This window comes from Meleagris gallopavo, chromosome 14 (genome assembly GCF_905368555.1).
Source record: "Meleagris gallopavo chromosome 14, MGAL_WU_HG_1.1, whole genome shotgun sequence".
Classification (NCBI taxonomy): Eukaryota; Metazoa; Chordata; class Aves; order Galliformes; family Phasianidae; genus Meleagris; species Meleagris gallopavo.
Window position 1 is genome coordinate 2,137,799 of NC_139417.1, and position 26,779 is coordinate 2,164,577.

General features: G+C 55.3%; 2 protein-coding genes across 9 annotated transcripts in view; one reads left to right on the forward strand and one right to left on the reverse strand.

Annotated features, from left to right (window-relative positions):
* Window positions 1-22,305, reverse strand: part of DAG1 (dystroglycan 1) — a 38,383-nt gene extending 16,078 nt beyond the window's left edge. The window contains exon 1 of one of the 6 annotated variants that reach the window (XM_085235824.1): window positions 22,149-22,305. The gene's annotated coding sequence lies outside the window, so the exon portion shown is untranslated. Of the gene's footprint in view, window positions 1-7,724; window positions 7,747-8,396; window positions 8,529-12,632; window positions 12,654-21,081; window positions 21,103-22,148 lie in introns of those variants that run through there. The other 5 variants (XM_085235826.1, XM_085235825.1, XM_010718335.4 and 2 more) reach the window with 5 other exon arrangements.
* Window positions 22,306-22,620: 315 nt separating this feature from the next.
* On the forward strand, window positions 22,621-26,776 carry MST1 (macrophage stimulating 1). 3 transcript variants are annotated; one of them, XM_085235608.1, is made up of 18 exons: window positions 22,622-22,826; window positions 22,950-23,088; window positions 23,158-23,270; window positions 23,361-23,475; window positions 23,764-23,900; window positions 23,973-24,093; window positions 24,180-24,298; window positions 24,374-24,539; window positions 24,610-24,740; window positions 24,812-24,914; window positions 24,992-25,128; window positions 25,214-25,249; window positions 25,322-25,433; window positions 25,511-25,588; window positions 25,652-25,798; window positions 25,879-25,985; window positions 26,337-26,476; window positions 26,554-26,776. In XM_085235608.1, the coding sequence occupies exons 1-18, from the start codon at window positions 22,775-22,777 to the stop codon at window positions 26,713-26,715; spliced, it is 2,115 nt and encodes a 704-aa protein (XP_085091734.1). In that variant the 5' UTR covers window positions 22,622-22,774; the 3' UTR covers window positions 26,716-26,776. The 3 variants fall into 3 exon arrangements, with proteins under 3 accessions (XP_085091733.1, XP_085091734.1, XP_003210053.2); XM_003210005.5 differs by having other exon boundaries at window positions 24,377-24,539; XM_085235607.1 differs by having other exon boundaries at window positions 22,621-22,826; window positions 24,180-24,539.
* The last annotated feature ends 3 nt before the right edge of the window (window positions 26,777-26,779 follow it).

Consider the following 26,779-nt stretch of genomic DNA (forward strand, 5'->3'; position numbering starts at 1 on the left):
TGCAACTTCCCAAAGCACAAGTACCGTACGTGCACAGCTCTCGTGCATGTTCCCACAGGAGAATCTCTGGGCAGGTCCCATCAGTGGCTGCATGTCGAGGCAGCAAGCAGGAGGAATGATGCAATGTGGTGGGACGGCTGGGTGTGGGCAGGGGCACAGTGCTGCACATGCCCCAGTGCCTACCGCTGCTCCACGCACGGCTGTGGGAGCTGGGGAGGGGGAGAGGGCTGGGCAGGTGGGGGTTTCTTCCACCCTCCACCTTTCCAGCACAGCAGTGACCCAGGCACTCACCAGTTCCAGCCTCTGCATGCCTGGGTGAGTTATGGGAGGGAACGCAGGAGGACAGTTGCTCAGGGACATTTGTCACGCAGCTGGCACGAGCAAACGGGCAGAGCTGGGGACGGACGTTCTCCCTCCACGAAGCCATGCCCCCACCCCGAGCAGACACGTGCGGTGAGGACGTGCACAGGACGGGATGCCTCTCTGAAAGACAAGCTCACCCCTGCAGTTGTGGTTTAATGCTGAATGCATTCATGTCCTGCACGCCTGTAACCATAGACCAAATGTGAAGTAGCAGGTTCCGTTCGTCTTCAGCACAGCTGTTGTCAGCAACAGGAAACCCTGACACCGAGCAACAATTTAGAGGAAAAAACAACAAAACTCAGCTGTGCTGAGTTATGTGCCGGGCAGGGAGAGGAGCAGCACTTCTGCAGATGGGAACTGCAAACTGTCACTCACTGCCTCAGGTCATGCGTGCCAACAGCAGCTCCATGGAGCTTGCAGGGGAAGTGGTCACAGCAATCGACACCTCAAAGCAGTTTTTATTCCGCTAGAGTAAGCACTGAGATATTTAACCTACTCATAGCTCAGGGGAAGCTTTCCTGCTACTCGTCATTACCTTCTCTTTGCAAGCTGGAGCTCTGTACCACCAAGAAGGAACCAGGCGCTTGCACACGGACCTGACTCTGCTACAAGACCAGGTGGATGCCTCCCAGCTGTGAGATCCTGCTTGCAGGTCCCTCAAAAGCCGCGCTCAGTGTGTCACTGTGATGCCCTGGAGCTCAGGAGAATCCACACCACCCATCAGCGCGCCAGACCCGCACAAGTGACCATAGCAGTGATTTTGGCTGTGTGGGACTTTTCTCTTTGATGAGAGCTTCAGCAACCACAATCAATCCCTTCCTCCCACTTTGCTATTCCCAAACAGACAACCCAGATCATATCTTCAAGTGTGCTCAGTTAAAAGGAAACTGATATTATCGGCCCAAATATTTAGGATGCCTCAGAGACCATTTTTTTTCCCCTGTAATCAGGAACATCGCAGCCAGAACTGCCACGGTCCTGGCAGCACACAGGCAAATTAGGATAAATCCAGAGGGGACTCCAAATAACAACTGAAGACTGCTTCGTGGTGCTGTCCTCGCATCAGGCCCCCAAAGAAGCACCAGAAGGGATTATCTGGATACAGGACGGACCCTGCATGAGAAACAACTGCACTGCCCTGGTGAGAAGCAGGCAGGGCACAGCAGGTACAGAGGCACCAGGGGCTGGGCGCAGGGGCTGCTGATGGATGCACCAGGAACAAGGCACGCACCAAGCTCAGACCTGTGCAGAACGAGGCTGTGGACGTGGTAAATGTTAAAGCCTAAGAAGGAGGGAGGGAGGGGTCAGTTTTATGGAGAGAAGGCACTGCTTCTGGCTCGAGAAGCACTTTGTGATGGATCCCAGGGCAGCACTCAGGGCGGGTATGACTTACATTCCTCCTCGGGTGTCTTCTCCTGGCTGTAATTGGAAAGGGCATATAGGCTAAATATACAGCTGCAGTGGGGCAGAGCAAAGGTCTGCTTGTTCTTAAGGGCATTCAGTTTAACCTGGCTTTGACTTCACTTGATTTGCCACAGCCAGCCCCTCAGGAACACAACTCCTGATTTCGTCTGAAACAGAGCTACAGAGCATAAACATCCTCATACTCATATTCTATGTTTAACAGAACCTAAGCTAAAGCTTGTACTGAAAGTCACAGGAAATTAAACAAGTTAGCCTCAACTTCTTTGGTTTTAAGAGCTCTTTACTACCAAAGCTTATATAGAAATGCATATTTTGAAGACAAACACAACAGGCATATATGCATACATGCATATGAATGCTTTATCAGATTCCAAGATTCCGTGAAGAAACAGAACTCAGGGCACCCAGATAAAATAGGCATTTTTCCTCCCGATTTCTCTTTTGTAAAGACAGCATTCCATAGCTCGGGGCAAATTCAGCAAGATAATGCTGAGATGAAGGCAGCAGTGTTAGCAAAGGGCGTTCAGAGGAACCATCCTGTCCTGTGTTTGTCACTCACCATCCACCAGTTGCCCGAGTCTGTCTGTCTGCATACTGCCCACCACTGTCCTGCCACTGATGGGCTGGAGTCCTTCCCCCCATCTCATGCTCTGCATGGGACAAAAATCCTTCCCCAGCCCCCAGCAGCACTTGCAATCTCAGCTGAAACCGTAGAAATCCTTCCCCCCTATGCTGCCCCGCTGTGCTGTGCAGATGTTTGCTTCGGATGCAGCTATGAACACTGAAACAAACGAGACCAACCAGATTTGCAACTCTTGCTTGACTTCTTAATTGAATTAAAGGCTGAACAAAACCCCCTCATGAGGCTTCAGAGAGCCCACACGGAAGAGAAGCAATGAATATCCTAATCAGAGAGGCCGCTTCCACCGAACATTTTGTCCTGGTAAGTACTGAGATCCCACACAAAAAGGAGATGGACCCTGAGGGATACATTCTTACATCCAGCAAGGCAGGAAACCTCGCTGCAGCTTCTCCCAGCTCAGCCTCCTGATCACACCCCGTGTTGGAAGTCACACAGGAGCAGAGGTCAGCCTGGGAGCGCCCATTTAGCCAAGGAAACTTGCCCATCATCCCAGCCACCTGTTTTGTGTTTGATAAAAAATAAAAGGCACAAAGCCTCATCTGTCAAATTGGCAAGCAGAAGCTGTCGGTGAGGTGGGGGAGAGCCTGATGGCAGGGCAGACCCCCAAGTCTTCCTTCAGAACCGTGCTTCCAAACCACGTGAAAAAGGAGGCTGAAGTTCTGACGGCTCCTGAAGTGCTTGGATGCTGAGATCCTTGCATGTGCAGTCACGCAGCAAAGTATTTTCTGATTTTGATCACCAGAACTGCCCTGTGCATCGAGCACTGCACTTGGGCTCCCCTCACACACCAGCACACAGGCAAACCTCTGCTGTGCTGGTGGCATCAAGGGGCACCTGGCAGCACGCTGTGTATCCCAGCCTGAGGAGCAAACAACCCCAGGCCTGCAGGCACCAAACCACACCAAAAAGGGGAGATTTAATGAGGTTTTGCATTCGTCTAAACGCTGTTTCGCTGAATGGCTTTATGGATAGGCAGCCACATTCCAATGGTTTATCATCACCTTCTGAGTATTCCACTGAATTCCTCAGCTAGTGAAGTATTTCAAGAGGGTCTTTGGAAGCGTTCTTTAAGCAACAATTTCCCATCAGCTGAGCTCGGGGCACCAGGCAGCACTGAAGGGATGGGCTCAAGGTCTTTCCCCATACCAGGAGCCTGACTGCTGCTACCAATGGGACATGAGGCATAAGAGCTGATGGGAGACAGACAAGGGAGCAAGGCAAGCCAGTTTCCAGCACTCCAGTTACACAGGCAGCATCATTTATGTCCTTAGTGGCTGCGTAGCTAAGGGCTAGCACATTGTTTGGAAGCATCTCGCTGTTCCATCAGTTCCTGCACCCTGCCCTGCAGCCCCAAGCCAAAGCATGAAGATGCAGCTCGATGAAGCCGTTCTGCCTTGACTTATTGCTCAGTGAGTGGAACTGCCACAGCTCTGAACACATTTACCACTGAGCAATCTGTGCAGAGCAGCCAGGGCCTCAGCCCTGGACTTGCAACTTTCAATGTTTCTCAGGAAAACCATTGTAAATGCTTTTTGGCAGCACGCTCCAGCTCTAACCATCCAGCATAAAATGGGAAAGCTATGAAATGAAACAGAGCTCAGACCAAGAAAGCTTCTGAAAGAGGAATTCAAGATCCTGAAGATCCTCAGGAGTCACCGAACTCCATCAGACCGACAAGCTCTTTGCACAGTGCTCATTTCTATAGGTATTCTCCTCTTGCTGGAGAGCAGAGGGCGAAGGCTTTGACTGCCTGGCTAGAACTCCCAACTCCTCACCACAACCCCCAGCCATGCCAGCAGTCTGAAAGCCACGGTAAAGCAGGGACCTGGCTCGGGGTGTCCATCTGCTTTCTATGGCACAAGCCAATTCAAAACCAACCCATCTGGTTCTGTGTGGGGTTTTTGTGGCTACAGCTCTGCTGCCAGGTCACCCTGGGCCTGGGGGGGGGGGTGCTGAAGCACACAGACAGCTCCAGCCTTCCTCCACACCCTGCTCTGGCATCACGGAGCAGAATGCCAAACCCAATGATTCCAAGGCCACGAAGTCCACTGTAAGGAATGGAGGTGGGATTTGGGCATCTGTTCTTAGCTGCCAGTCCAGCATTAACATCTCCTGCTGCTGCCAGTGCCAAACCTCAGGAGCAAGGAACTTCACACCTAGGTGGAGTGAAACTATGGAGGAGAACACTGGAGTAAGAAGATGGGACAGATCCTGGGCCGATGTCTCTCCCAGGGCAAAGCAAAGAAGCGAAGCACAGGTAACACACCTGCTCAGGCTGCAGGAATCCCAGGAATGGGGGCAAAGTCATTAAAGCACCAGTGTTTGCCCCGGGAAAACAGAGCTGAATGCCATTCTGAGGCAACAAGGAAAATTACACCAGTGCTTAGCCGGGTTCTGTACCAGCTCGTGCCTGTCCCCCCCAAGCACCATCTCCCCTGGCTCACCCCCAACGTAGTGCCCCTGTGCCCCGCTCTCAGTTCCTGCAGCAGGGCTGCCTCTCCCAGGCACAGATACCCAGCAGTGCCCCGAAGGAAGCAGGACAACTCCATTTCACAGCCTCATGCACTCAGAGCCTTTAACACCCCACACCTTTCCTTCCAAATGCCACCCCTCAAGTCAAACTAAGAGTGATTTCTGCTCAGCACCCATCTACTCTTCCTCATGAAAATAATGCCCAGACCCCAACAATTGACTGGAGAGAGCATCCCACTCGCAGGAGACCCTCCTCTCTGTTTGCACACTCACCTCCTTACAGCTAATAACTGCACAGACCTGAACAACTTTCCAGAAAAACTCAATGGCTCACTGCAATCACACAGCAGAGGCAAAGATAAAGGGTGTGGAGAACAGAAGGGCTGCATGAAGAGGGATGCTCAAGCGCCACAGGAAAAAGCAGGCTCGGAGTTGCAGTGAGGCTGTTAAGCTCTGAAGGTGTGTGCAGCTTGCCTTGGTTTTATAATGCTGCAGCAGATGCAGGGAAACAATTAAACTGCTTATCACAGTATGGCCCATTCAGCTTCCAGAGCAGAGAGCAATTCCAGTCCCCAGGTGGCAAACACAGCAATTAGGTACCCAATTACCTGCACCAAAGCTTCTATTTGCTTACGCTATCTTACTTCAGTGGTTATATGGCACTTCCTTGGCTTGCTATTGCTAAAGGGCTGCAGGTTTGGGGAAGAGCTGCAGGGTCCCAGGAGACCTGGCAGCCCTGCAGGACGACACTGTGCCACAGCTGCAGTTTTGTCCTACAGCAGCACCAAGGTACAGAGCCTGGACATAGCTTCATGTCTTCACCTGGAGGGGGTAGACTTCATTACCAAAACAAACACAAATGGCTACAGGGCAGCCAGGATTAGCTTCCAGCTTTCCCTACAGCTCACCTGCTAAGAAGATTTCAGGCCTGGTGCCTGAGCCCTCTCCGGGTTTAGTAAAAAGCTCTAAGGAAAAATATGCAGCTCAAATTTTAGAAACGGAGAAGAGAAACCTTGGCTTAGCAGCTGCAGTCCCCAGGCACTCCCTGCTTAACAGGAACCTGTACAGCAGAGCAGAAAACTAAAACAGCACGCAGCCAGAGAGAGGTGTGCTGTGAAGACCAAGAAAGGTGCAGTTTGGGGACATAATTCGAGTTCAAGGCAAAGGCCTCTCCAACCTCAGTGCAACAAAGTGCACATAAAACCACCAAATGAACCGAATCAGCTCACGCACAAAGCGACTCTCAGAAATAGCAGCAGAAGCCAGGCTGCCCCTCACAACCACAAGATGAGCTGCTATGACTGCAGGCTGAGCCCTACATCAGTCCTGCAAGGCAGGATGCTGCTGTGGGTAGTACAAACTGCAAATAATGAATTAAAACTGAGAATACCTGAGCTCGGGCTCCCCGTGAGCTGGTCACAGCAAGCACAGCGTGCTCCTCGTCCTGCACCTTCTCTAGGCTCCAGGAGACAGAGGAGCTCCTCACCCGGCCGTGGCCGTACACAAGGCAGCAGTGAGGGGACAGGGCTGTCCCCCCCAGTGCCCCCAGGTGTCCCCTCCCTGCCACAGCCCATCCAACCCGGCCCTTCCTGGATAGCATCTGAGTGGCAGGTCTGCAAAGCCATTCTGGTGCCTGCCAGGTGATAAGATCAGGGCATTTGTGCCTGGAGCACAGCCCTTGGACACTGACAACAGCAGGCAGCTCAGTGCACAGCAGTAAAGCTTTGTTGTTCTCTTAAATACTCAAATTTTGGGCACTTCTGCCTTTAACTCCTGAAAATGTCTGAACTGCTTTTGCTGAAAACTTAAAAACAAGTGTGAGGCAGATCCACAGCATGGGAAACTCCAGTGCCAGCTCAAGAGTGAACCAGCATCAGACACAACCTCTCCAGCAAGAGTTTGGTCATGGGTACCTATTGCAGTTTCAACAAGGACTAGTTTGAGCAAGTCCTGTGGTGGGGAGCTGAGAAAACAAGTTTTTAAAGCTGGAAAAAGTTACATTTCCAAAGTTTTTGCTCTGTGCCCCAGCACTGACCACCTCTTGCTCTCACTGCCATTCTTACTTGGGAACAGTAGCCCTTTCTTACACTGCTTTTTCACAGAAACAAGCAATGATCCAAGGAAAAGCTGATGAGAGGACTCGGGGCAGATGTGCCGTGTAAATCAGCACCGTTCCTGCAAACCCCACGGAACTGCTGGCTTTTGGGGACAGCCAAATCCCTGGGATCGGAGCTGGCTGACCTGAAGCCCCACAGCCAGCAGCTGCTCAGGCCGAGCCCAGCAGAACACCCTGGGGATCAATCACACCGGGGAGGTCTAACCACAGCCCCACCAGCACGAGTTTTATTCTGGGTTTTCCAGGAATCATCGTGCAGACAAAGCGAAGCGGACCCAAAGCACTCAGATAACATCCCAACGCGAGCACATCAGCCAGAACGAAAGCTTAAAGCCTGGGAAAAACACCCAAAATGTCATTTGTGACAGCAGCTTTGCTCTGCTTGCAGCATGCAATGCCATCACACAGAGGAACACCACTCGGAGATTACCAGGTAAGTTTCTCTCAAGGCTTCTCACCACTCAGTCCAGTGCTGGGCACTCAAGAAGCAGCAGTGAGTGCGAGCACTGAGCTCAGGAAGCCCTCCCATGGCTCCTGGTCCCGCTCAGCCCTGTGCCATGCATCGTCCCGCACTGCTCAGTACAGGTGACCTCACAGAACCACCGTCTCCAAGCAGGGGTTTGTCCACAGAAATGACTCCAGACTCCTCAGAGGGATGAAGTCATGGTTTAAAATGCAACAGTGCAGCAAATTCAATTAACTCACTGAGCCCGCCCGCTTCTTCGGCAACGTGGCAGCAAGATCTCTCACTGCCCAATCCCGAGGTGCAGCACGTTAGTTATTAGGAACGTTGCTGAGTCCCAGCAGTGTGCTCCAAAGGCTCTGCCCCCATCCCTGGAGCAAGGGTCCCACTCCCAGGGCAGCACAGAGCACAGTGCTCCTCAGCACAGCCCAGGAGCTGCCCCACTATAAACCCCCAGCGGAGGCCGGAGGGGCTCAGAGTGGTTTGCACAAAGCCAGCCAGAGGCAAACAGAGGCTCTCCTGAGGAATGAGCCCCTCTGTCAGTCTGTCGTGATTGATATGTACATCTGCCAGTCCCCACCTGCTGTTCGCATTCCTGGCATTTCTTTCTGCAGCGTTTTCTCCCTGAGAAAGGACCAGCTGCTTATCAACTGCTGCAGTGATTTAAAGGAAGAGAAACAGGCCCTGGCTTCAACAAAACTAAGAGATTTCAAGCCCTGAGCATACCAAAGAGTTTTCCTCTATCAGGTGGAAAAACCTGCCCCAGGGATATACTGAAGAACCCCCGCACCACACGAGAGCTGCACAGAGCTCCGCGCTCCCTTCCATCATTTCTGCATCCCACCACCACTCAGTGCTCAGCTGCCAACCAAAGCAGGGGCTCCGGGGGCCTCTCCAGCCCTCCAGCCACTCACCCCAAAGTCGTTTTCTGCCCCGGTGAGCCACAGCCTGGGAGAAAGACGTGAAGAGCGTGAGGAAGGCCAGCCTGTGAGCACAGACTGCCCAGCAGCGAGGGCTGACGAGCAGGGACAGGCGGTGGGGATGGGGGGGCAGCCAGGGTGCAAATCCCCAGCGTGCCCCGAGCCAAGAAACTGCCTTCCAAGTATTCATGGGATGGATTCCTGCACCTCCCAGTTCTGGTTCTCAGCCCTGAGTATGAGCTGGAAGTTTTTCTTTCCTTCTCATCTTAGCTTTAATGTGGCAAGGAGGCTGAGAAGAAGAAACAGTAAAGGGATCCAAAGCGGGGAGGGGGAATGTGAGCCTACCTGCCTGCAGAAAGCAGCTCTGAGCAGCAGGACAGACCGAGTATCATAGGGCTCTCCTGAGAGCTCAGTGTCTTTAAGATCCCGACCCCTGTCAAACTGGATCAGAACTAGCTATGAGGATCAGAATTATTAGAATGTGTGCTCCTGCTGAGAGCAGAGCAGCCCGGCTGCTGCAGGGAGCTGAGCTGTGTGCAGGGTGTCTGTGGCACCCCGCCTGCTTCACACTGAAAGCAGCACAAACAACTGCAAGTCTACATGGTTTTGCTTATTTCTGTCTTTGGGGTAGAAGGGAGAAAGCAGCAGGAAATAAATGCAGCTATCCCCGTGCCAGCAAGGGGAAAAAAACACCAAACAGGTTTTGTTTTGGACTGTTAGTTATTGCCACCTACACACACTCCTTAAGCCAGGCTTAAGTAAACCAGAGCGAACGCAATACAAAAGCTGACAGATATCCCTGACTTGGCCCCAGGAGCCATCGCAGCAGCCAGGACACCTCCAAAGGACATGCAGGGCTGCTCCTCTGCAGAGCAGCCCGAGTGCCCTGTCCCAAAGCTCCCTGCAGCTGGCTCTGCACAGGCCAGGTGGGAGCAGCCTTTGCTTTGCGACAGGCGCAGCTGTCCTCTGGCTTTATGGCTCCTGCAGGAAATTTAAACAGGAACTTTCTATAAATTAACTGTCCATAAAACGAGCCTGTTTTCTCAGTGCACCCGAAGGTCAGGAAAGGTCTGCTCAGCCTCATGTTCCCAGGGCACCAAACAAGCTCTGCACTGCAGCTTTCCATCCCAAAGCACTGGAGCACGAGCTCAGCGCAGCACTAAGTTGGTGGAAGCGCACTCACGCAACGAGCGGCCATTCTTCATCCACAGCAAACTAGTAATTGGTTTTTGCCCTAAAATCCCCAGTGCAATCCAGATGTCTAAGTAGCCTTTGTCCCAGAAAGTGAAATACACGCTGGCCTTAGACAGACAGCCCTGGCTCCGTTTGCCACAGCCCTCGCACGGCTGTTTGCTCTGCAGGACAGACAAACACCGATTTCGGCTCCTTCAGGTCTGGAAATTGCTGATGATAAGGTGGTTATGGTAACTGTCCCCTCACCTTTCTGCCTCCTCCTGTCGATAAAAACACACTGACACCTTCCCACTTCTGGAGGAAACAAGTATGGGGAAAGCCAGGCTGAAGTCAGTGCAGCAAACCTGGGAAATCAAACTGCAAATACATCATAGCACAGGATGCCCAGGGAGGGCGAGGGCAGCACACAGGGGAAAAGCCTTCTACAAGAATTATGGAAATCTCTGGAAACGCTGAAAATAGAAGTTGGGAAACTTGCTCTGTCCAGCAGCACAGCTCTTCCTGGGATATTTTAAGCCACAAGTATTTTTTCTATAACCGAGTATTCTAAGTCACTCACGTTTTAGACCTGCACCCTGCCAGCCCGATTTGCTCCTCATTATTTTAAAGCCATGCTATGTTACCTCATAGGGTCATTTCTGTGGTTTTTGTTTTCTTGATATTTTTTCCTTTTTCTCCAGGAGCTTGTCTACAAATACACCTGTGACAGAATTTTAGGGCTCTACCAACATACCTGGCCTCAGCTCTACGAATCAACGCTGCTTTGTTCACAAAACAACAAGTGGTCTTATTTCCTAACCTAGTTTTTTCCCTTTTACAGGCCAGGTAGTGAAAGAAAATACGCCAGTAACCGTGCAAAGTAACTCTCTCTATAACGAGGTACGGCTCTCAGGGACAAAGCCCCAAAGCACACAGCCAGCTGTGACTTCTGGATGCTGTGCTCACGCTCCAGCCAGAACACAAGTCCTGCCCTGCCATGTGCCAAAGCCCATCTGACATCCGTTCTCCCCCGAAGACTTGGCCAAGCCTTGCACAGAGGGAAAATGCATTACCCCACAGCCCAGCGTGCCAGGGATATGGGCTCTCGTGCACCAGGGATGCTGACAAAACACAGCTTGACCTCCGGAGCACAAATGTTCACAGATGCGTTACAGTACACAAACATTAATATTCCCAAATAAATGCAGGCCTGCTTAATCCAAAGCACACAGAGCAGATGGGTCTGTGGCCAAGCACCCGTTTTCTTTGGAGACCAGACCAAGCACTCGGAGTCCACTTGTTTTACCTGTTTGACACTTGAATCTGACTTTCAAAAATAGAAATTAGCCATGCCAAAAGGCCAGCTGTCCCTGCAAGAACTTCTGCTCTCCTCTGGCTGTTACCAAAAAGGGGGAAAACACCCCCAGGTTACTGAATTCACCTCCAGGAAGTTGACAGACACACAGAAGGCATACCACATAGTTAAGGTGTCAGATACACCTCACCAACTCCTGGGAGCCATGCTCGGAGACCAAAAGTGCACCAGCTCGTTTCAGCAGGAATATCAGTGCCAGGTGACTCTCTGTCTCCTTTCCCATCAGTACAGCTTGGGTCATAAATGCTCCAGGGCAGCTGCAAGCAGGAGCTCTGTCAGAGCACCACTGGGAACCTGCAGGAGCCAGGAGAGCCAACCACACAGCTGCTGCTGGAATGCAAACACAGCGTGGAAAATGGCAATTTGCTGCACTGCGATGAAGATGTGCACGTAAACTGCTTGTGCTTAATGGGACACAGGTAGAAGAATGGAGGCTGACATGGGGTGATTTGCCTGAAAGGACATAAAGCACCCAGCGTGTGCCAAGCAATTGTAGGGGACCTGCATGGTCATCAGCAACAGGACAAGGTGGGGCTGGAACTGCCCAAGTCACAACAGAAACACCAGGTTTGATATAGATATAGCAGAGCTGGAACCAGCAAGCAAAGAAATAACAAGTCCTGTTATTTGGGAGTCCGGGAAGAGCAAGGGGAGCAGTGGAAGGCTGAGTGCTGCACTCACCCTCCCTCCTGTGGGGGAGGATTTGTTGCGGGAAGGCAGGCAGGGAGGGACGAGCACCCTGACACCAAGTGCCATGGGAGGGCAGGGTGACACGGCAGCTCTGAAGTGTAACTTCTAAGATCGCAGATTAATAATTACCAACTTTGCAGCTGTAAGCAAGCAAACGATACAACTGTAAATTAGTATCAGCGGTATTTATTAGCAAAAAAGCCAAGATAATATCTTGGCTAGTTCTTTGTACAGTTGCCTCAGGTCAGTGATGCAAACTGCAGGGGCTGGACCAAACCTGAAGGCACACAGCAGATCCTGGTCTGGAGGTCTGAGCTGATGGCTTCCAGGGCCTGGGGGACAGGAGGAGGACCAAGCCTGTGTGGATAGAGGCCCTTGGGGCCACTCACCGTACGTGCTCATCCAGCCTCCAACGTGAGGAGGCTGCGGCCCATCCCTGCAAACCCCGCACGTCACTGTGAGCGCACCATGCTTTTAATAGCTCTTAGCAATAAGCCAGGATAAAGAGCTTAAAAGTTTGCAAAGCAACACGTGAAGCACACCACAACTCCGCCAGCCCCAGGTGAGCACCAGCAGGAGAGGGCACAGCACACAGCCTGGGCTCCCTGCTCCCAGCCCTTCCAATTCTGCACGTCTCCGGTGACTCTTAAGCCCAGCCAGCCACCACCCCCCTGCAGGATGGCACAGGGCCCAGCCCCAGCAGCAGGCCGCAGCCTTTGCAGACCCCCAGCAGCACCGGGTGGGCGCTGGCAGGCCGCAGCAGCCTCCACACCTCACAGGAGCAAGTTTTTCCTGCGATACCCAGAGTTTGAGTTTTTAATCCAGTAGCAGCAGCAGATATTAAAAAACACCCCAGCCTGAGCGGCTCCGGAGTATAAAGTAAACATGCCGAGCCCTGTTTGTGACGGAGTAAAAATAGGCTCTGCCTCATCCCTCACTCCCAGCACCTCTGCTTTGCACTCCAAAGCCTCACGGGTTAACTACCGAAATACCTGTGCTGTAAATGTCAGCAGATGCGTGGTAGGAATGTTTCACTCTGAGCTTTGCACCGTTTCTGCAGGAATTTGGAGAGCTGGAGTGCGGATAACACCCACGAGGCCCAGGGCACACACGGGGCGAATGGCTGCACCGATTCCCTTTAATAGAAGCTACCGCCCTTCTAAAAAAAAACTGTTGGAATTACATCTTGTGCTCTTTCTTGGCTGGATACTTTTTAAATGACACTGATTCCAAAGAGCATTAGCTACCAAATCCAGTGCTGCAGCCGCCAGCAGCTCCCGGGAAGGCAGTGAGCACAACGGGTCCGTGCTTCAGAGGGCTGGGAGGCACTGGGCAGATCTGCTCCCCACCAAGCTCTGTTAAATTAGTGCATTTCCAGCCTAAACGGATCATCCAGCACTCACGTATTCGGACCTTGGTGTGGGACAGAAGGCAGCCACAATGCAGGGGGCTGTCGGGAAGCAGAGGAGCCCCCAGCCCTGCCAGGTGTCATAAGGGGATCCTGCTGCTGTGACAGCCACCTCCCTACAGGCAGATCACCAACAGCTATCAAACACCACAGCCAACACATGGCCACGTCCTGCTCCACCACCATACAAATCCTGCTCCCCAAACGTGGGCTCGCGTCACGGCAGCACTAACAACAAAGTCACTTGGGGCTTTGGACAAGATGTGCAGCGTGTCCCACAAACTCTTAGCACAGCCACAGTCATTTTAAGTGACAGAGACCAGAAAAACAGCTTTGCTCGCTAAATACACATTTAATGCAGCTGGTCCTATGGCAATGCTCAATGCTTATTTCAGATTACATTGCACTCGGGCAGTGTTTAGCGAGATCAGTTACAGGTCCTTGAAGTTTCACCTGGTTGATTAAAGCAGATCTTGCAGAAAGGCCATTGTGCGGTCAAAGGCACAACCACGGTCTCTCCCCAGCTGTTTCTTCCAACTAGAAAGCACTCTAGCAAACAATGAAAAAAGCACACCTTTTCCAGGCTTTCTTTCCCCGGCTCCCTCCTCCTCTTGCTGCATGAAAGCTTCCATAATTCAGTCAGAAATGCTTTGGAAAACAAGGAGAGTAATCTGGCACTCTCCAGCTCTCGCCCCACCTGCCTACATACTGTCAGTGCAGCCACCCCAGGCAGATGCTCCAAGGTAAAAATCACAGCTCCTTATTTACGTTAATATTGGGTTAGCCATTACGTAAATACTGCTGCTCCTCAAGGACACTTCTCTTCTGTCCCCTGCTCCTCATCTGTCACCACTTCCCATTCTTTTTGCTTGTTCTAACAGGGCATGGCTCACAGGAAAAAAAAATACTTCTCATTTGGTGGACAGGGGTCTAACAGCCCACTCCTCAAACAAGCACCACATAGCTGTGGTGTGTGAATATCCTTACCCCTTATGTGCAGTCCAGGATTTCAGCTAATACGTCCAAAGGAATAACACCCCTGTGCATGCACTAAGCAGTGCCCTTACCTCTGGCGCAATGCATCACACTTCCTTCCTACCCCAGTGCACTTTTCCTCCTATTCAATGGCCTCTGGAGATTTCGGGAGCTCACGCAAGCAGGGCCCGAGAGCAGCACGACATTGCAGGCAGCTCCAGTGATCCTCACTCACTGCCACCAACTCAGTGCTTGGTAGGATTTGCCGGACCAACTCTGCCTGCCAGGCAGACGTACCTGGAGACCCACGCAAGGCAGATTCATAGTCCTAAGCTGGTGCCCCCTCCAAAGGAAGCATTTCCACCCCTGTATCCTTTGCGCTGGCACAGGAGTTAAAGCCACGCGCAGAGCCAGACCAGGGCACCGATATCTGGCAGAGGAACCCAGCAAGAGGCTGGTTTCCACCTGGCACAGGTTCCTGCTGGACGCAGGCTGTATAAGGGCACTTCTGCTCCCTGGCAGCAGCACAAGAAGGCAGGACGCTTCTGCCCGCAGCACCAACTCAGAGCACGCCAACTTTGGGCTCTGTAAAACCCTCTGGCACAAATTGTTCTGCCCACAGCTGCCAAGGAAAACCCAAACAACTGCAACAGATAAGGGAAAAATAAATTAAAACTGGTTTCAGCTGGACATCTCCCACTTGTTTCCCACTATTGTCCCAGCCAGCCCCTACTGCTCCAGCAGCAGCAGCTCCCACAGACAGCTGCATCCTGGCAGCACTGAAGCAGTCCCCACTCCATGTCTCTGGATGGGTCTATCCCACACCCACAGCCTGCTCCAGCACTGCAGCAAGCCACCCGACGCAGGTTGCCTTTCAGCTCACTTTAAAAGATATCTATAAATACATTCAATGCTTTTCTCGTATGGCTTTTTGATTCAAGGGACTGCTCTGAAGCCTGCCAACAGCAAATGGAAGGCGAGCTGCCACGAGGCCTCCTTCCTGCAGGAGCAACCTGTGCACCACAGCCGGTCTGGGCAGCAACAACGCCGAGCCACCTGTGCTCCTGCTCCTAAAAGGTCTGTCATTAGTCACTCCTAGAGGTAAGTTCACACATCCACTCCTCCCAACAAGGCCTAGGGAAAGAAGACAAGATTTCAGCCCTTGCTGACACAGGTCATTCCTCCCCACTGAGGAGAGATGGTAAACAGGACAGCTGTTTGCCTTCATAAGCACTTTGAAATGAGCTCAGCTGGCTGCGATCACAAAGCCCAGGCAGAAAGACACCCGCCACTTCAGTTACTCTTGCTGGTCCTCATGACCATCACTTTGGAGTAGATTTACATCATCAAGCTTCCCGAAGCAGTAACTTCTGTAGCAGCCACCCAACTTCTTCCTGCACTCTCAGGCAGCGTTTGCGCTGTTAGTGTGAAACCAGGACCAACATGCTTAGCAACTTCTGTCCTTACAAACTTCTGTCCACGTCTGCCTCTGCTTTCAGTTGGATCACACACACACTGAGATGCTGAGACGGCAGCAGCTGCTTCCTCCTGGGTCAGCTCAGGCTGCAGAGCTGGGCTATCTGCTTCTGCTCATACCACGAGTGACTTTTACCCTGATCACTTTGCTGCATGCCCAAGCAGCACCATGCTCCAGGTAACCTCCAGCACAGACCAAGACTGCTGGTCCAAACCTACTACGCGAAGAGTCAGGCATGCAAGATAAAGTTGCCATCATCCTAAGCTTCTACTTAAGAAGAATCCCACCCCAAAACACTGGTTCAAGGACTCAGCTACGCCAGAGTGAATTCCCAGATACAAGCAGAAAACAGGACTTCAGCATACCTAGAATGACCAAGCCACGTTGCACCAGTCCAAGAGGTTGAGGAAGAGCTAACCTTGATTTCATCTCAGCTCCTGGAAAAATCCAATTCAAAATCTCACTGCCTGCTCCGTTCTCTGTTTTCTATGCCAAGCAGAGAAGCTACATCAAGGAATCTCTTGAAGCACTGCATCAAGTCAGTGGTTTTCAAGCAGCACATCAACAGACTACAAGGAAGCCACAAAAGGAGCAAGAAGGCTTACCTGCAGCCAGCAGATACAAAGCTGTGCACCTCCAGGGGAAGCTTTAGGAGCCTGCGATTCAGGAGAGGGCTGCAGGATGCTAAGCTGGAGCACAGCAGGATGAAGATGATAGCAACAGAACGCAGCAGCAAGGTCTGCAGGAAGCAGCTCCTTCCCGTGACGGCAGCACAGCACCATGGCTCTGCTCCCCCGGGTGCCCACAGACCAGGCACACCTACCTGCCAGAGGGGTGTGCAGCACTCTGGTACTGGCAGTGGCACGCTGGTTTGAGGACCAGGGGGTGCCTGAGCCATAGCACAGGGCTGCAGAACTGCTTCCCAACAGCAGCAGCTCACCCGCTGGGTGCCGTGGCAATCGGGAGTCCTTCACTCAGCCACATCGAGCAGACAGGACTGGATACAACTTCTATCCTGGCTTATCACCAGCACCACACAGCAACACTGCCACTTTCTCCAACAATTTAAGCTCAAAGATATGAGTTCACATCATTGCCAGTAACAACCGAATCCTTTCTTCACGTTAGCTTTGATTACCAAGTTTCCTTAAGTGCTAGTCCTATCCCTTCCTTGCAGCCAGCTTATTAACGAGGTTCGTGGTGTTCTGCCCACAGTACTGATACGACAGAGGCATTAGCACCCTCTGTACCTTTTTTGAAGGGGGTGATATCCAGCAATTGATACTCTCACAACATCGTTCTGAGGTCTGAGCTCTGATATCCAGATAAAATTTTATTCAAAGATGTGACAAACGTTTCCTGAAAGGACAACCAGCACAAGGCCACCAACAGAAAGATCAGTGCCCAGTCTAAAAGTTCTTCTGATCTGGCCTAAACAAATCCAAAATAGTGTTTGCTATCTTACTCCTGAAGCTTTGCTCCACACACAATGGATAGATCTGCTGTGTGACCACACTCAGAACTCCCAGGGCCACCAACACACCCTGTATTCAGAAGCTATCAGCTCACATATACCACAGGGCAGAGCCTTTAAGTGAATCCAGCTGAGAGCTAACAAAATCAGTGCCACAAGCTTAGTCTATTAAGTTCAGTTGTTGCCACCATTACTGAAATACACTTTTCAACGTCATAAAGCGTGCATGACTGTGCAGCACGCAGGAGAAAGGAAAGAATGAAGATTTTGGAAGCTGACAGGAGAGAGGGAACTGAATTTTAAGATCCTGAAAAACTTTAATACAGATTTTAGATTAACCACCTTTCATCCTCTACTGTGGCTCCTGGCATTTTGATAAAAACTCCAATGGAAATAGTTTCTCTGGGGTGGGAAAGCACACGCATGGTCCCGCACGAGAACCAACTCCTCCAGCACAGAGAACACAACATTCAACAGGTGCCAAGAAAGCCTAAGGGATGCAAATCTGAAATTGTTGCAACCCAGATTATTTCTATCTTTGTAGCCTCAGCATCAAAAGCATCAGGTCAGATTTCCAGCAGCCTCACACTCTGTGTTTGCAGGTGACTGCAAGGTCATCTGTGCTAAGAACCCCTGATCTGGGGAAAAGCTAAGTGCTCACATTCAGAGGAAGCGGATCCAGATGGAAGGTGTTAGAGGAGAAAAAGAGAGGGAGAGCTCCAAAGCATTCAGTACCAGCACCCAGCAGTATAGTTCTTCTGCCTTCTGGCTCACAGTGCCTCCTGCTATCACACTCCGAATCTGTCCCTGCGTGAAGTCTTCCTGGAAGAGTCCCTAGAGTACAACATGGAGATAACAGAAACACCTCAGCTGGAGGGCAGTGGTACAGCATAAGTTTATGGGCGATGCATAGAAGCCAGAAATGACTTCAGAGATATTTCCCCTTTGGTTACAGAGATCTCTGACCCCTCCGCTGGAACTGAAAAGCCCCAAAGAAGCCGTGGACACAAGGAAACCCATTGGGGGGCTTACAGGAGCTCTGCTAGGAGGTGCCTTTCCCAGAGGGTCTGAAAGAGTGCACCTTGGGTGACCCTGCATAAGGGAAAAATGGTGGCAAGAAGCAAGCAGTGCCACCCTCACAAGGGACCTGTGCTGCAGTTGGAGGCTGTGACAGCGACATAAGGCTGTCACATCAACCCTCATCAGTCACCGCTCAAGTGGGAAACCGCCAGCCCTGACTACCACTCAGCCCTCCTGTACTCCAGCTCATCCCAATCCAACCTCTAGCCCCTGGGTCTGATATCAAGTTCCCAGTACCTGCTGCAGGCAGCTGCCATCAAACCTACAGGATGCTAATAGCCAGTCTTGAGGAACACACTTCACAGAGGATTAAGCGGCCTCAAGTCTAAATGTACAACCTAGTTAGAAAAAAAAAAAAAGCAATGAAACGTGCCTGCAAGCAGCAGTGTGAATTTATCACCTGTGTTCAGCACCAGAGTGACCCATGGCCGTGCTGCAATAAGCTGAAAGCCTTCCTGCAATCACTGCACTGAGGGCAGGCAGGAATGCCACCAGTCAGGTCCTCCCGAGGAGCACTGCAGAACCCTATGCTGCACAGAGGCTTTTAAAGCAATTTGTGGTAGAGCTCCGAGCCAGGATCTGAAATCTTTCTGAAGCTACCCCATCGTCCTCTGTGAGCTGAGCTTTTCTCAGAAAGCACGTGAGAAAATACAGCCCATATCCTCAGTCAGGGTCACCGCGATGGCAAATGCCACAGCTGAGCATTGTGGTGAGACCACAGCATGTGAAAGGAGGAAAAAAAAGGGAACTCATCAGCAGAATCCCTCATTCACACATCTGTTCACAGAGCAGATGAGGCCAGGAGCCTGTTTTCCTGAAGAAAACCCCAACATGAAACCGAGCACTCTCCCCTGCAGCACTGGGACAGGATCTGCTGCTGTCCCCAAGCCTTGCCCCTCGCATGCAAGGATCTGCCAGGGAGAACATATGGGGATCCCATCAGGAATCACCTCCTGGCCCTGCAGTCCTACAGCACACTTGCAGGCAAGCAGGGCAGTAACCCCACAGGAGGGACCTCAGTGGAGAGCTGCGCTGGCAGAGGGCTCCTTGCCTGCCAGCCCCATCCGAGTTCCCTCCTCTGAGACCAACAGTGAAATGCTCACACAGGAAAAAAAACACCATGAAAAGAACAACTGAATGCCAAGTGAGCTGGGTCAGTCCATCAGTGCACGGGCTCAGCACCACAGCTGGCACGTGGGAAGAGGCAGGAGGGCACAGCTGAGAGTGGGGAAGAGAAGGGCCCTTTTGAGAGTGCCCAGCACTAACTCACCGCTGCAGCACCAGCGCCTGCTGCCTCCTCCTCCTCCAGGCTGGACCCCCTCCTCTGGGGCTCTGTGCTTATCTGCTCCTTCGTGTGACCATTTGGGTTACTAATTTGCAGAAAGTTAATCCAGGGGAATAAAAAAAGTGGAAAAAAAGGATCAGCTCAGCAAAAAGACTGGCCGCCACGTGCAGGAAAGAGCTTGCTCACGTTCACAGCGAGTGTGCCACCAGCAGAAACCCTTTGTGCTAAAGCTGGGGGCCCAGCAGGACACCCAAAGTTGGACATGTCAGAAGCAGCAGGGCCACACTCTTGCCCAGGATGTGGAGGAGCCCTGGCACAGTGGGGATGCCAGGGCACTTCCCAGCAAGAGCCCGGCCTCTGGGAACCCACAGTGCCACGCTGCGTGACCTTGAGCAGGACACAGCACTGAGGAAAATGGCATGCGTTCCTGGGGTGTGGGATCTCACCTGAGCCCTGCTGACACCTCAGGTACAGGCTGCCCTCCAGCCAGGAGCTTCGGCTGCCATCCACCAGCTGTCCCAGGACGCAGGCAGCCCCACACAGCCAGCGCACGCTCAGGAAAAGCACAGCAACACCGAAGAGTCCCGAACACCTTTCCCACCGACATACTGAACTTCAATCCAGACCACAATCAAGTCAGTGAATAAATGCAGGAAAATACAGATAGGAAAATGTGCCGGAGCAGGAAATATGCACACCTGCATATAACACTCCTTAGTTAATGAACTAACTTCCCCTCCTGCAGCACCTCCACACTTCACCCAAACTTACTCAATCTCAGAGAACAAGCCCCAAAAGCACAGGTTCTTCAGACAGATTAAACACGGTCACAGTCCTCAGTAAACGGAGCTTAAAGTACAGAGCCCTCCAGACTGCACAAACATCCTAAGAACAAACATTTTCAGCATACCAGATATACTGGATCAACCCAGTGGTGTTTACTTGTATTTTGCCCAAACTGCTGGCAAAGTACTCAGAGCTGGGGGAGCAGCAACCTCCCCACCAGCTCAGCAAGAAACCATAAGGGATCGGGCAGTCGATGAGCACTACAAGGAATACCAGAGACATTTATTTACACAACCACTGTTTGCCAACGAGAACACAGAGTTTACATTTTCCTCATCCAACTCACTGGAATTAATTCCTCCATGCTATTCCTCAGCTGACGGGACGTGGAGAGGCAGTGAGACATCACTCCTGCTGCTGTGCCACACCTCTGCTGCACGAGCAGCACGCTGCAGCTCACACCTGTGCAAGAGGAGCCTGGCAGTGCCACCAGTGCGACTCCACTGCCCTCTCACCTCCTCCAGCAGGGTAGAGGGGACCCCGGGGTCAGATGCAAAGCACTAAAGTGCCTCTCTCTGTGGCACGAACCTCCAGTGTCCACCCACTGCTGGAGCAAAGTTCTGCCGCCAGAAGATGTGCAGGAACTCCTCCAGAGCCATTGCCCATGGCAGATAAGCTATAGTCAGGTCTGAGTCAGGTCTGAGCCAGTTCTGGCCGTGCATTTCACAGCTCAAGCTGGCGGGGATCTCGGCGTACCCCGGGGCCCACCCTCACACCCTGCAACAGCCAGAGGAGCAGGGAGCAGCACTCAGCCTGGTGTCAGCCACGTCTGAAAGCAGAAAAGCACTTAGGGTTAACAAATCCCTACAGACCCACGGCTGCGTGGCAAGGCGCAGAGCACACTCACCCATACGCTGGTGTGTAAAGGAGCACAACACACCACAACCAAAGCCCACCTCGTTCAGGAACTCACAAGAAGCACAAAGCCTGCAGGGAGCAGGCAGCACAGTGCGGGCGCAGCACGGCTCTGCCGACACGGTGTTGTTCCCTGCACCCCGGCTCCCGAGCCTCACCCGTTGGCACACTACCCTATATTTAGGATAGCAGAGTGCAGTGACAAGCATCGGGAAGAATGAGTAAGTAGCTTAGGACGCCTGGAATGGTGGCAGAGGCTGCGGGAAGAAAACGAGACAGAATTGGGAACTGTCGGTGCAGAGGCAGAAGAGCACCTGCAGAACTGAAGTTTATAAGGGCCAATAAACGTCTCACAAAGCAGAGTAAGGACCGGGCTCGGAGCAGCGCTCCCCGGCGAGGGGCGGCAGCAATCCTGGCGCAGCGGCAGGAGGCGGCCCTGCCCGGGAAACGGGAAAGAGAGGAAAGGTGAAGGCGGGCTCCGCTCACACACAGACACACAGACAGACACACACCGCCCCGCGCCCGCTTAGGCCCCACGGCCCCTGACGCTGCCACTTCCCCAGCCGGAGCCGCAGCCCCGCATTCCCCGCACGCCGCGCACCGCGAGCCTCGGCCGGAACGCGCCCAACTCGGCCCGAGCGCGCCCGCGGAGCGGGGCCGGCCCGCCCGCCGCCTGTTGCTCCCGCGGCCCCGCCGCCGCCGCCGCGCCCCGCCCGGACACCGAGGCGGCCCCAAGGTCGGCCCGGCACCCCCGGAGCGCGGCCCGGAGCCCCGGCGGGACCCGGCGGCCGTCCTGCGGGCACGGCTCGGCCGCGGCGGCGGTGTGGAGGCGGAGCCCGTCCCGGTGCGGCGAGGCCGTTCCGCGGCGGGCCCGTTCCCGGCGCGGCCCGCGGGGACGGGGAGAAGGAGGCGGCGCCGGGCCGCCCCGCCGCCCGCGCCCCGCCGGGCCTCGGCCAGCCCGCCCATCCCGCCCAGGCCGCGCCGCTCCGCCGGGCCCGGCCCGGCCCGCCGTTAGGCCGAGGGCGGCGCGGCCGGCAGGTGCCGCCGCCGGGCGGACGCGAGGCGAGGCGAAGGCCGGTCGCGCTTCTCCCTGCCGCGCCGGGCTCACCGTGCTCGGCCGGGCCCGGACGCCGCTCCTCGCCGGCTCTCGCCGCCAGCGGCCCCGACGCACCGAGCGGGCGGCGCGGCGCGAGCGCGACCCCGCGCGGGCACGTACCTGGGGGCGGGGCCCCGCGGCGCCTAGCAACCGGCGGCACGAGCGCGGCGCGGCCAATCGGAGCCCGCCGCCGGCGCCTCGCCCCGCCCCCTCCGCCCCGCCCCACCTGGCCGCGCGAGGCCCCGCCCCCTCCCGCGCCCCGCCGCCGTCCCGCGCGGCCCCGCCCTTCCCGTAGCCCCGCCCCCCGCCGCATCCGCTTCCTCTGGGCGCCGCCCCAAGCCCCGCCCCGCACCCGGGCCGAATCCCGCCGCCCTCGGCACGGCCCCGCCCGCCTCCTTCAGGCCCCGCCCACCGCACCGGGCACCGCCCTCTCCCGGCAGACCGCGCCCGCGGCGGCAGGCCACGCCCTCTCCCGGCAGGCCACGCCCCCTCCGGTTAGGCCACGCCCGCTTCCAGCAGGCACCGCCCCACGTGCGGCTTCGTGGTCCGCGACCTCGGCACCTTCCTGGCCCCCGGACCGCAGGCAAATATTTGCTGGGCCGGCCCTGGGCCGCAGCCTGACCGCCAGCACTTCCACCATGCCGGCCCCGCTGGGCCTGCTGCTCTCCCTGGCTGTGGTCCTGGGTGCAGGTAGGGCCCTGGCAGGCAGTGTGAGGCCAGAGGGCATAGGGAGGCGTGGGGGGCCCAGGATGGGGGGCTCAGGAAGCTCTGGCTCTCTTGGGCCGGGACACGCTGACCCTCGCTCCATCTTAGGCCACCGCTCACCCCTCAACGACTTCCAGCGCCTGCGTGGCACGGAGCTGCGGGCAGCGCCCGACGAGCCCCCACTGGCTGCACTGAACTGCACAGCCCAGCAGTGCGCCCAAAACTGTGCCAACAGGCCGGCCTGCCGGTGAGCACCGCGCGGCAGGGAGCTGAGCCCAGCGCTGTGCAGCACCCTACCACCTCTGCCTGCCCGCAGGGCCTTCCACCACGAGCGGCAGAGCCATCTGTGCCAGCTGCTGTCCCGGACCCAGCGCTCAGCTGGCACCCGGCTGCAGAAGAACATCCACTACGATCTGTACCAGAAGAAAGGTGGGGCCGGCACCGTGCCTGGGCGCGGGGCTCACGGTGCGGGGCTCCCACTGCCTGCACGGCTCTGATGCGGTGCCCGGGGCTCCCCAGACTTCCTGCGGGAGTGCATCGTGGCCAATGGCACCGGTTATCGTGGCATGCAGGACACGACGGAGCATGGCCTGCGCTGCCAGCACTGGCAGGCCACCACGCCCCATGACCACAGGTGCCCCGGGCAGTGTGGGGTGATGGGGAAGGGATGGGGATGGTGCGTTAATAGGGAATGGGATGGGGACGGCATGGGGTGATGGGAAATGGGGTGAGGGTGGGTGGGGGGCAACGGGAACAGCACAGTGATAGGAAATGGGATGCAGACGTAGCAGGGGAGCGGGGAGTGGGATGGAAACAATATGGGGTAATGGGGAATGGGGTGGGGACAGACTGGGAACAATGAGGACAGCTTAGGGACACTGGGGACAGTATAGGGACTATGGCAACAACTAGGGTGGCACAGGTTCCTGCCATCGCCCCGCAATGGGCTGGAGGAGAATTACTGCCGCAACCCTGATCGTGACAAGCGGGGCCCGTGGTGCTACACCATCGACCCCAGTGTCCGACACCAGAGCTGCGGCATCAAAAAGTGTGAGGATGGTGAGTGCTGTGCTTCAGGAACGCCCTGTGCTGCCCATCCCCATTACCAATGACAACCCTGGCTGTTGGCAGCCATCTGCATGACCTGCAACGGGGAGGATTACCGGGGCTTTGTGGACCACACCGAGTCAGGGACCGAGTGCCAGCGCTGGGACCTGCAGCACCCACACAAGCATCCCTATCACCCTGACAAGTCAGTACTCGTTGCAGGGTGTGTGGCTGTGAGGGTGGCAGCAGTTATCTGTCACCTGCAGATGCTGTTCCCCGCCTCTCACCCAGGTACCCCGAGAAGGGTCTGGATGACAACTACTGCCGCAACCCGGACAGTTCTGAGCGGCCCTGGTGCTACACCACTGACCCGGCGCTGGAGCGTGAGTTCTGCCGCATCCGTGTCTGCAGTAAGTGCCCTGGCACCATCTCTGGTTCCGGTGTCCTCGGTGCCACCCTCACCCCGCCTCTCTCTTCCATACAAGCAGAGAAACGCCCGCGACCCATCAATGTCACCACCGGCTGCTACAGGGGCAAAGGCGAAGGCTACCGAGGCCGAGTGAACGTCACCATGTCGGGCATCCCCTGCCAGCGCTGGGACGCGCAGACGCCCCACCGGCACCACTTCGTGCCCAGCAAGTACCCCTGCAAGTAGGGCTGGTGGGACTGGGGGCTGCAGCAGCACCCAGGTGTGCAGGCACCCATGCGGCCGCTCCGCCAGGGACCTGCAGGAGAACTACTGCCGCAACCCCGATGGCTCAGAGGCCCCGTGGTGCTTCACCACCCGCCCCGGCATGCGTGTCGCCTTCTGCTTCCACATCCGCCGCTGTGATGATGAGCTGGACGCAAAAGGTGAGCCTCCACCACATGAGTGTCCCACCGGGGTGTCACCAGCAGTATCAGCTCCCCCTGCCTGTCCCTAGAGTGCTACCACGGCCACGGTGAGCAGTATCATGGCCACGTCAGTAAGACGCGCAAGGGCATCACGTGCCAGAAGTGGGATGCCACGACACCTCATGTGCCACAGTGAGTGTGCCACAAGCATGCCAGGGTGATGCACAGCAGTGGGGATGGGGGCAGTAACGGTGGCTCCTGGCTGGCAGGATGTCGCCCACCACCCACCCCGAGGCGCACCTGGAGGAGAACTACTGCCGCAACCCCGACAACGACAGCCACGGCCCCTGGTGCTACACCATGGATCCACGCACACCCTTTGACTACTGCGCCATCAAGCCCTGCTGTGAGCTTGGCCCCACCGAGCCCTGGCTGCCCCACAGGGTGCGTTGGGCCACCTGCCACAGCCCCACTCTGCTTCCTCTTTGCAGCTGGCAGCACTGTGCCATCTGTCCTGGAGAGTGCAGGTGAGGACACAGGGACACGGGGCGGTGGATGCTTGGTGCGGTGCCATCAGCCAATGCCTGCTGTGTTCACAGATGCAGTAAAATTTGAGGAGTGTGGCCAGCGGGACGAGAGGCTGCAGCAGAAGCAGCGTGTGGTGGGCGGGATGCCTGGCAACTCGCCGTGGACCGTCAGCATCCGCAACCGGTGAGCAGGCACCCCATGTTCCAGCCGTGCCATGCTGCCAACTGGGTGCCCACCCCTGCCAATCCCCATGCCTGCAGGGCCGGCTTGCACTTCTGCGGTGGGTCGCTGGTGAAGGAGCAGTGGGTGATCAGCACACGGCAGTGCTTCTCCTCCTGGTGAGCTCAGGGCAGGGTGTGGGGTGCCGGCAGCTGCCATACCCTGATGGCCTTGTCCCGCAGTGATGCGGACCTGTCAGGCTATGAGGTGCACCTGGGGACGCTGTTCAAGGACCCCAGCCCCACCGACCCCGACCTGCAGGCCATCCCCATTGTACGCATCATCTGCGGCCCCTCTGAGTCCCACCTGGTGCTGTTGAAGCTGGCGAGGTGAGCATCTGCACGTGGTGCCCTGTGCCCCAGTGCCATGGGCTGGCACCACATCCCTATGCTGCTCTGTCCCTCTGCAGGCCAGCTGTGCTGAACAAGCGTGTGGCCCTGATCTGCCTGCCGCCTGAGCGCTATGTTGTGCCTGCTGGCACCACCTGTGAGATTGCTGGCTTTGGGGAAACCAGAGGTACTGCCATGGGCAGCCCCACCAGTGTCCCACTTGATGGCATCCCCTATCTATGGCAATTCCTTCCACAGCACCCCCAAGGTCATGGCATCCCCCTGCCCATGTCCACTGTCCACAGCAACCCTCCTTGATGTCATCTCCCTGCCCATGCCATCCGTCCACCCACGGCATCCCCCTACCCATGGCATCTCCTTCCCAAGGCATCTTCTTGCTCATGGAATCCCTTTGCTCCTAGCATCCCCCTGCCCACGTCATCGCATTCTCCTACCCATGGCATCCTCTTCCCATGCCACCCCTCACCCACCACCCTCCCACACCCATACATGCCTTGCTGCTGACCTGTCCCCGCAGGCACAACGGATGGCCACGTGCTGAATGTGGCAAAGCTGCCAGTGATGGCACATGCTGAATGCCAGGCAAAGCTGCGTGGGCGCCTAAAGGAGAGCGAGCTGTGCACAGCCCCGCTGCATGCTGGTGTGGGTGCCTGTGAGGTGAGCAGGGTCCAGGGGGCCAGACAGGCTTGGGGACCCCACAGCAAAGGGGTGACGGTACTCTCTCGCCCCTACAGGGAGATTATGGGGGGCCCCTGGCCTGTCTGACCGCCGACTGCTGGGTGCTGGAGGGGGTGATCACCCCATCCCGTGTCTGTGCCCGCACCGACCAGCCTGCCCTCTTCATCCGCGTCTCACTCTATGTCGACTGGATCCACAAGGTTATGAGGATGGTGTGAACTGTGCTGCAGGTCGCACCTCCCCCCTCAGCCCCCAGTCCCAATAAAGGCAGTGGAGCCAGCC

Coding starts and splice junctions, on each gene's coding strand:
- MST1 (XM_085235607.1), top strand. CDS start 22,775: ATGCCGGCCCCGCTGGGCCTGCTGCTCTCCCTGGCTGTGGTCCTGGGT. Junction 22,827..22,949: donor GGCTGTGGTCCTGGGTGCAG/GTAGGGCCCTGG, acceptor GCTCCATCTTAG/GCCACCGCTCACCCCTCAAC. Junction 24,094..24,179: donor CATCCCTATCACCCTGACAA/GTCAGTACTCGT, acceptor CCTCTCACCCAG/GTACCCCGAGAAGGGTCTGG.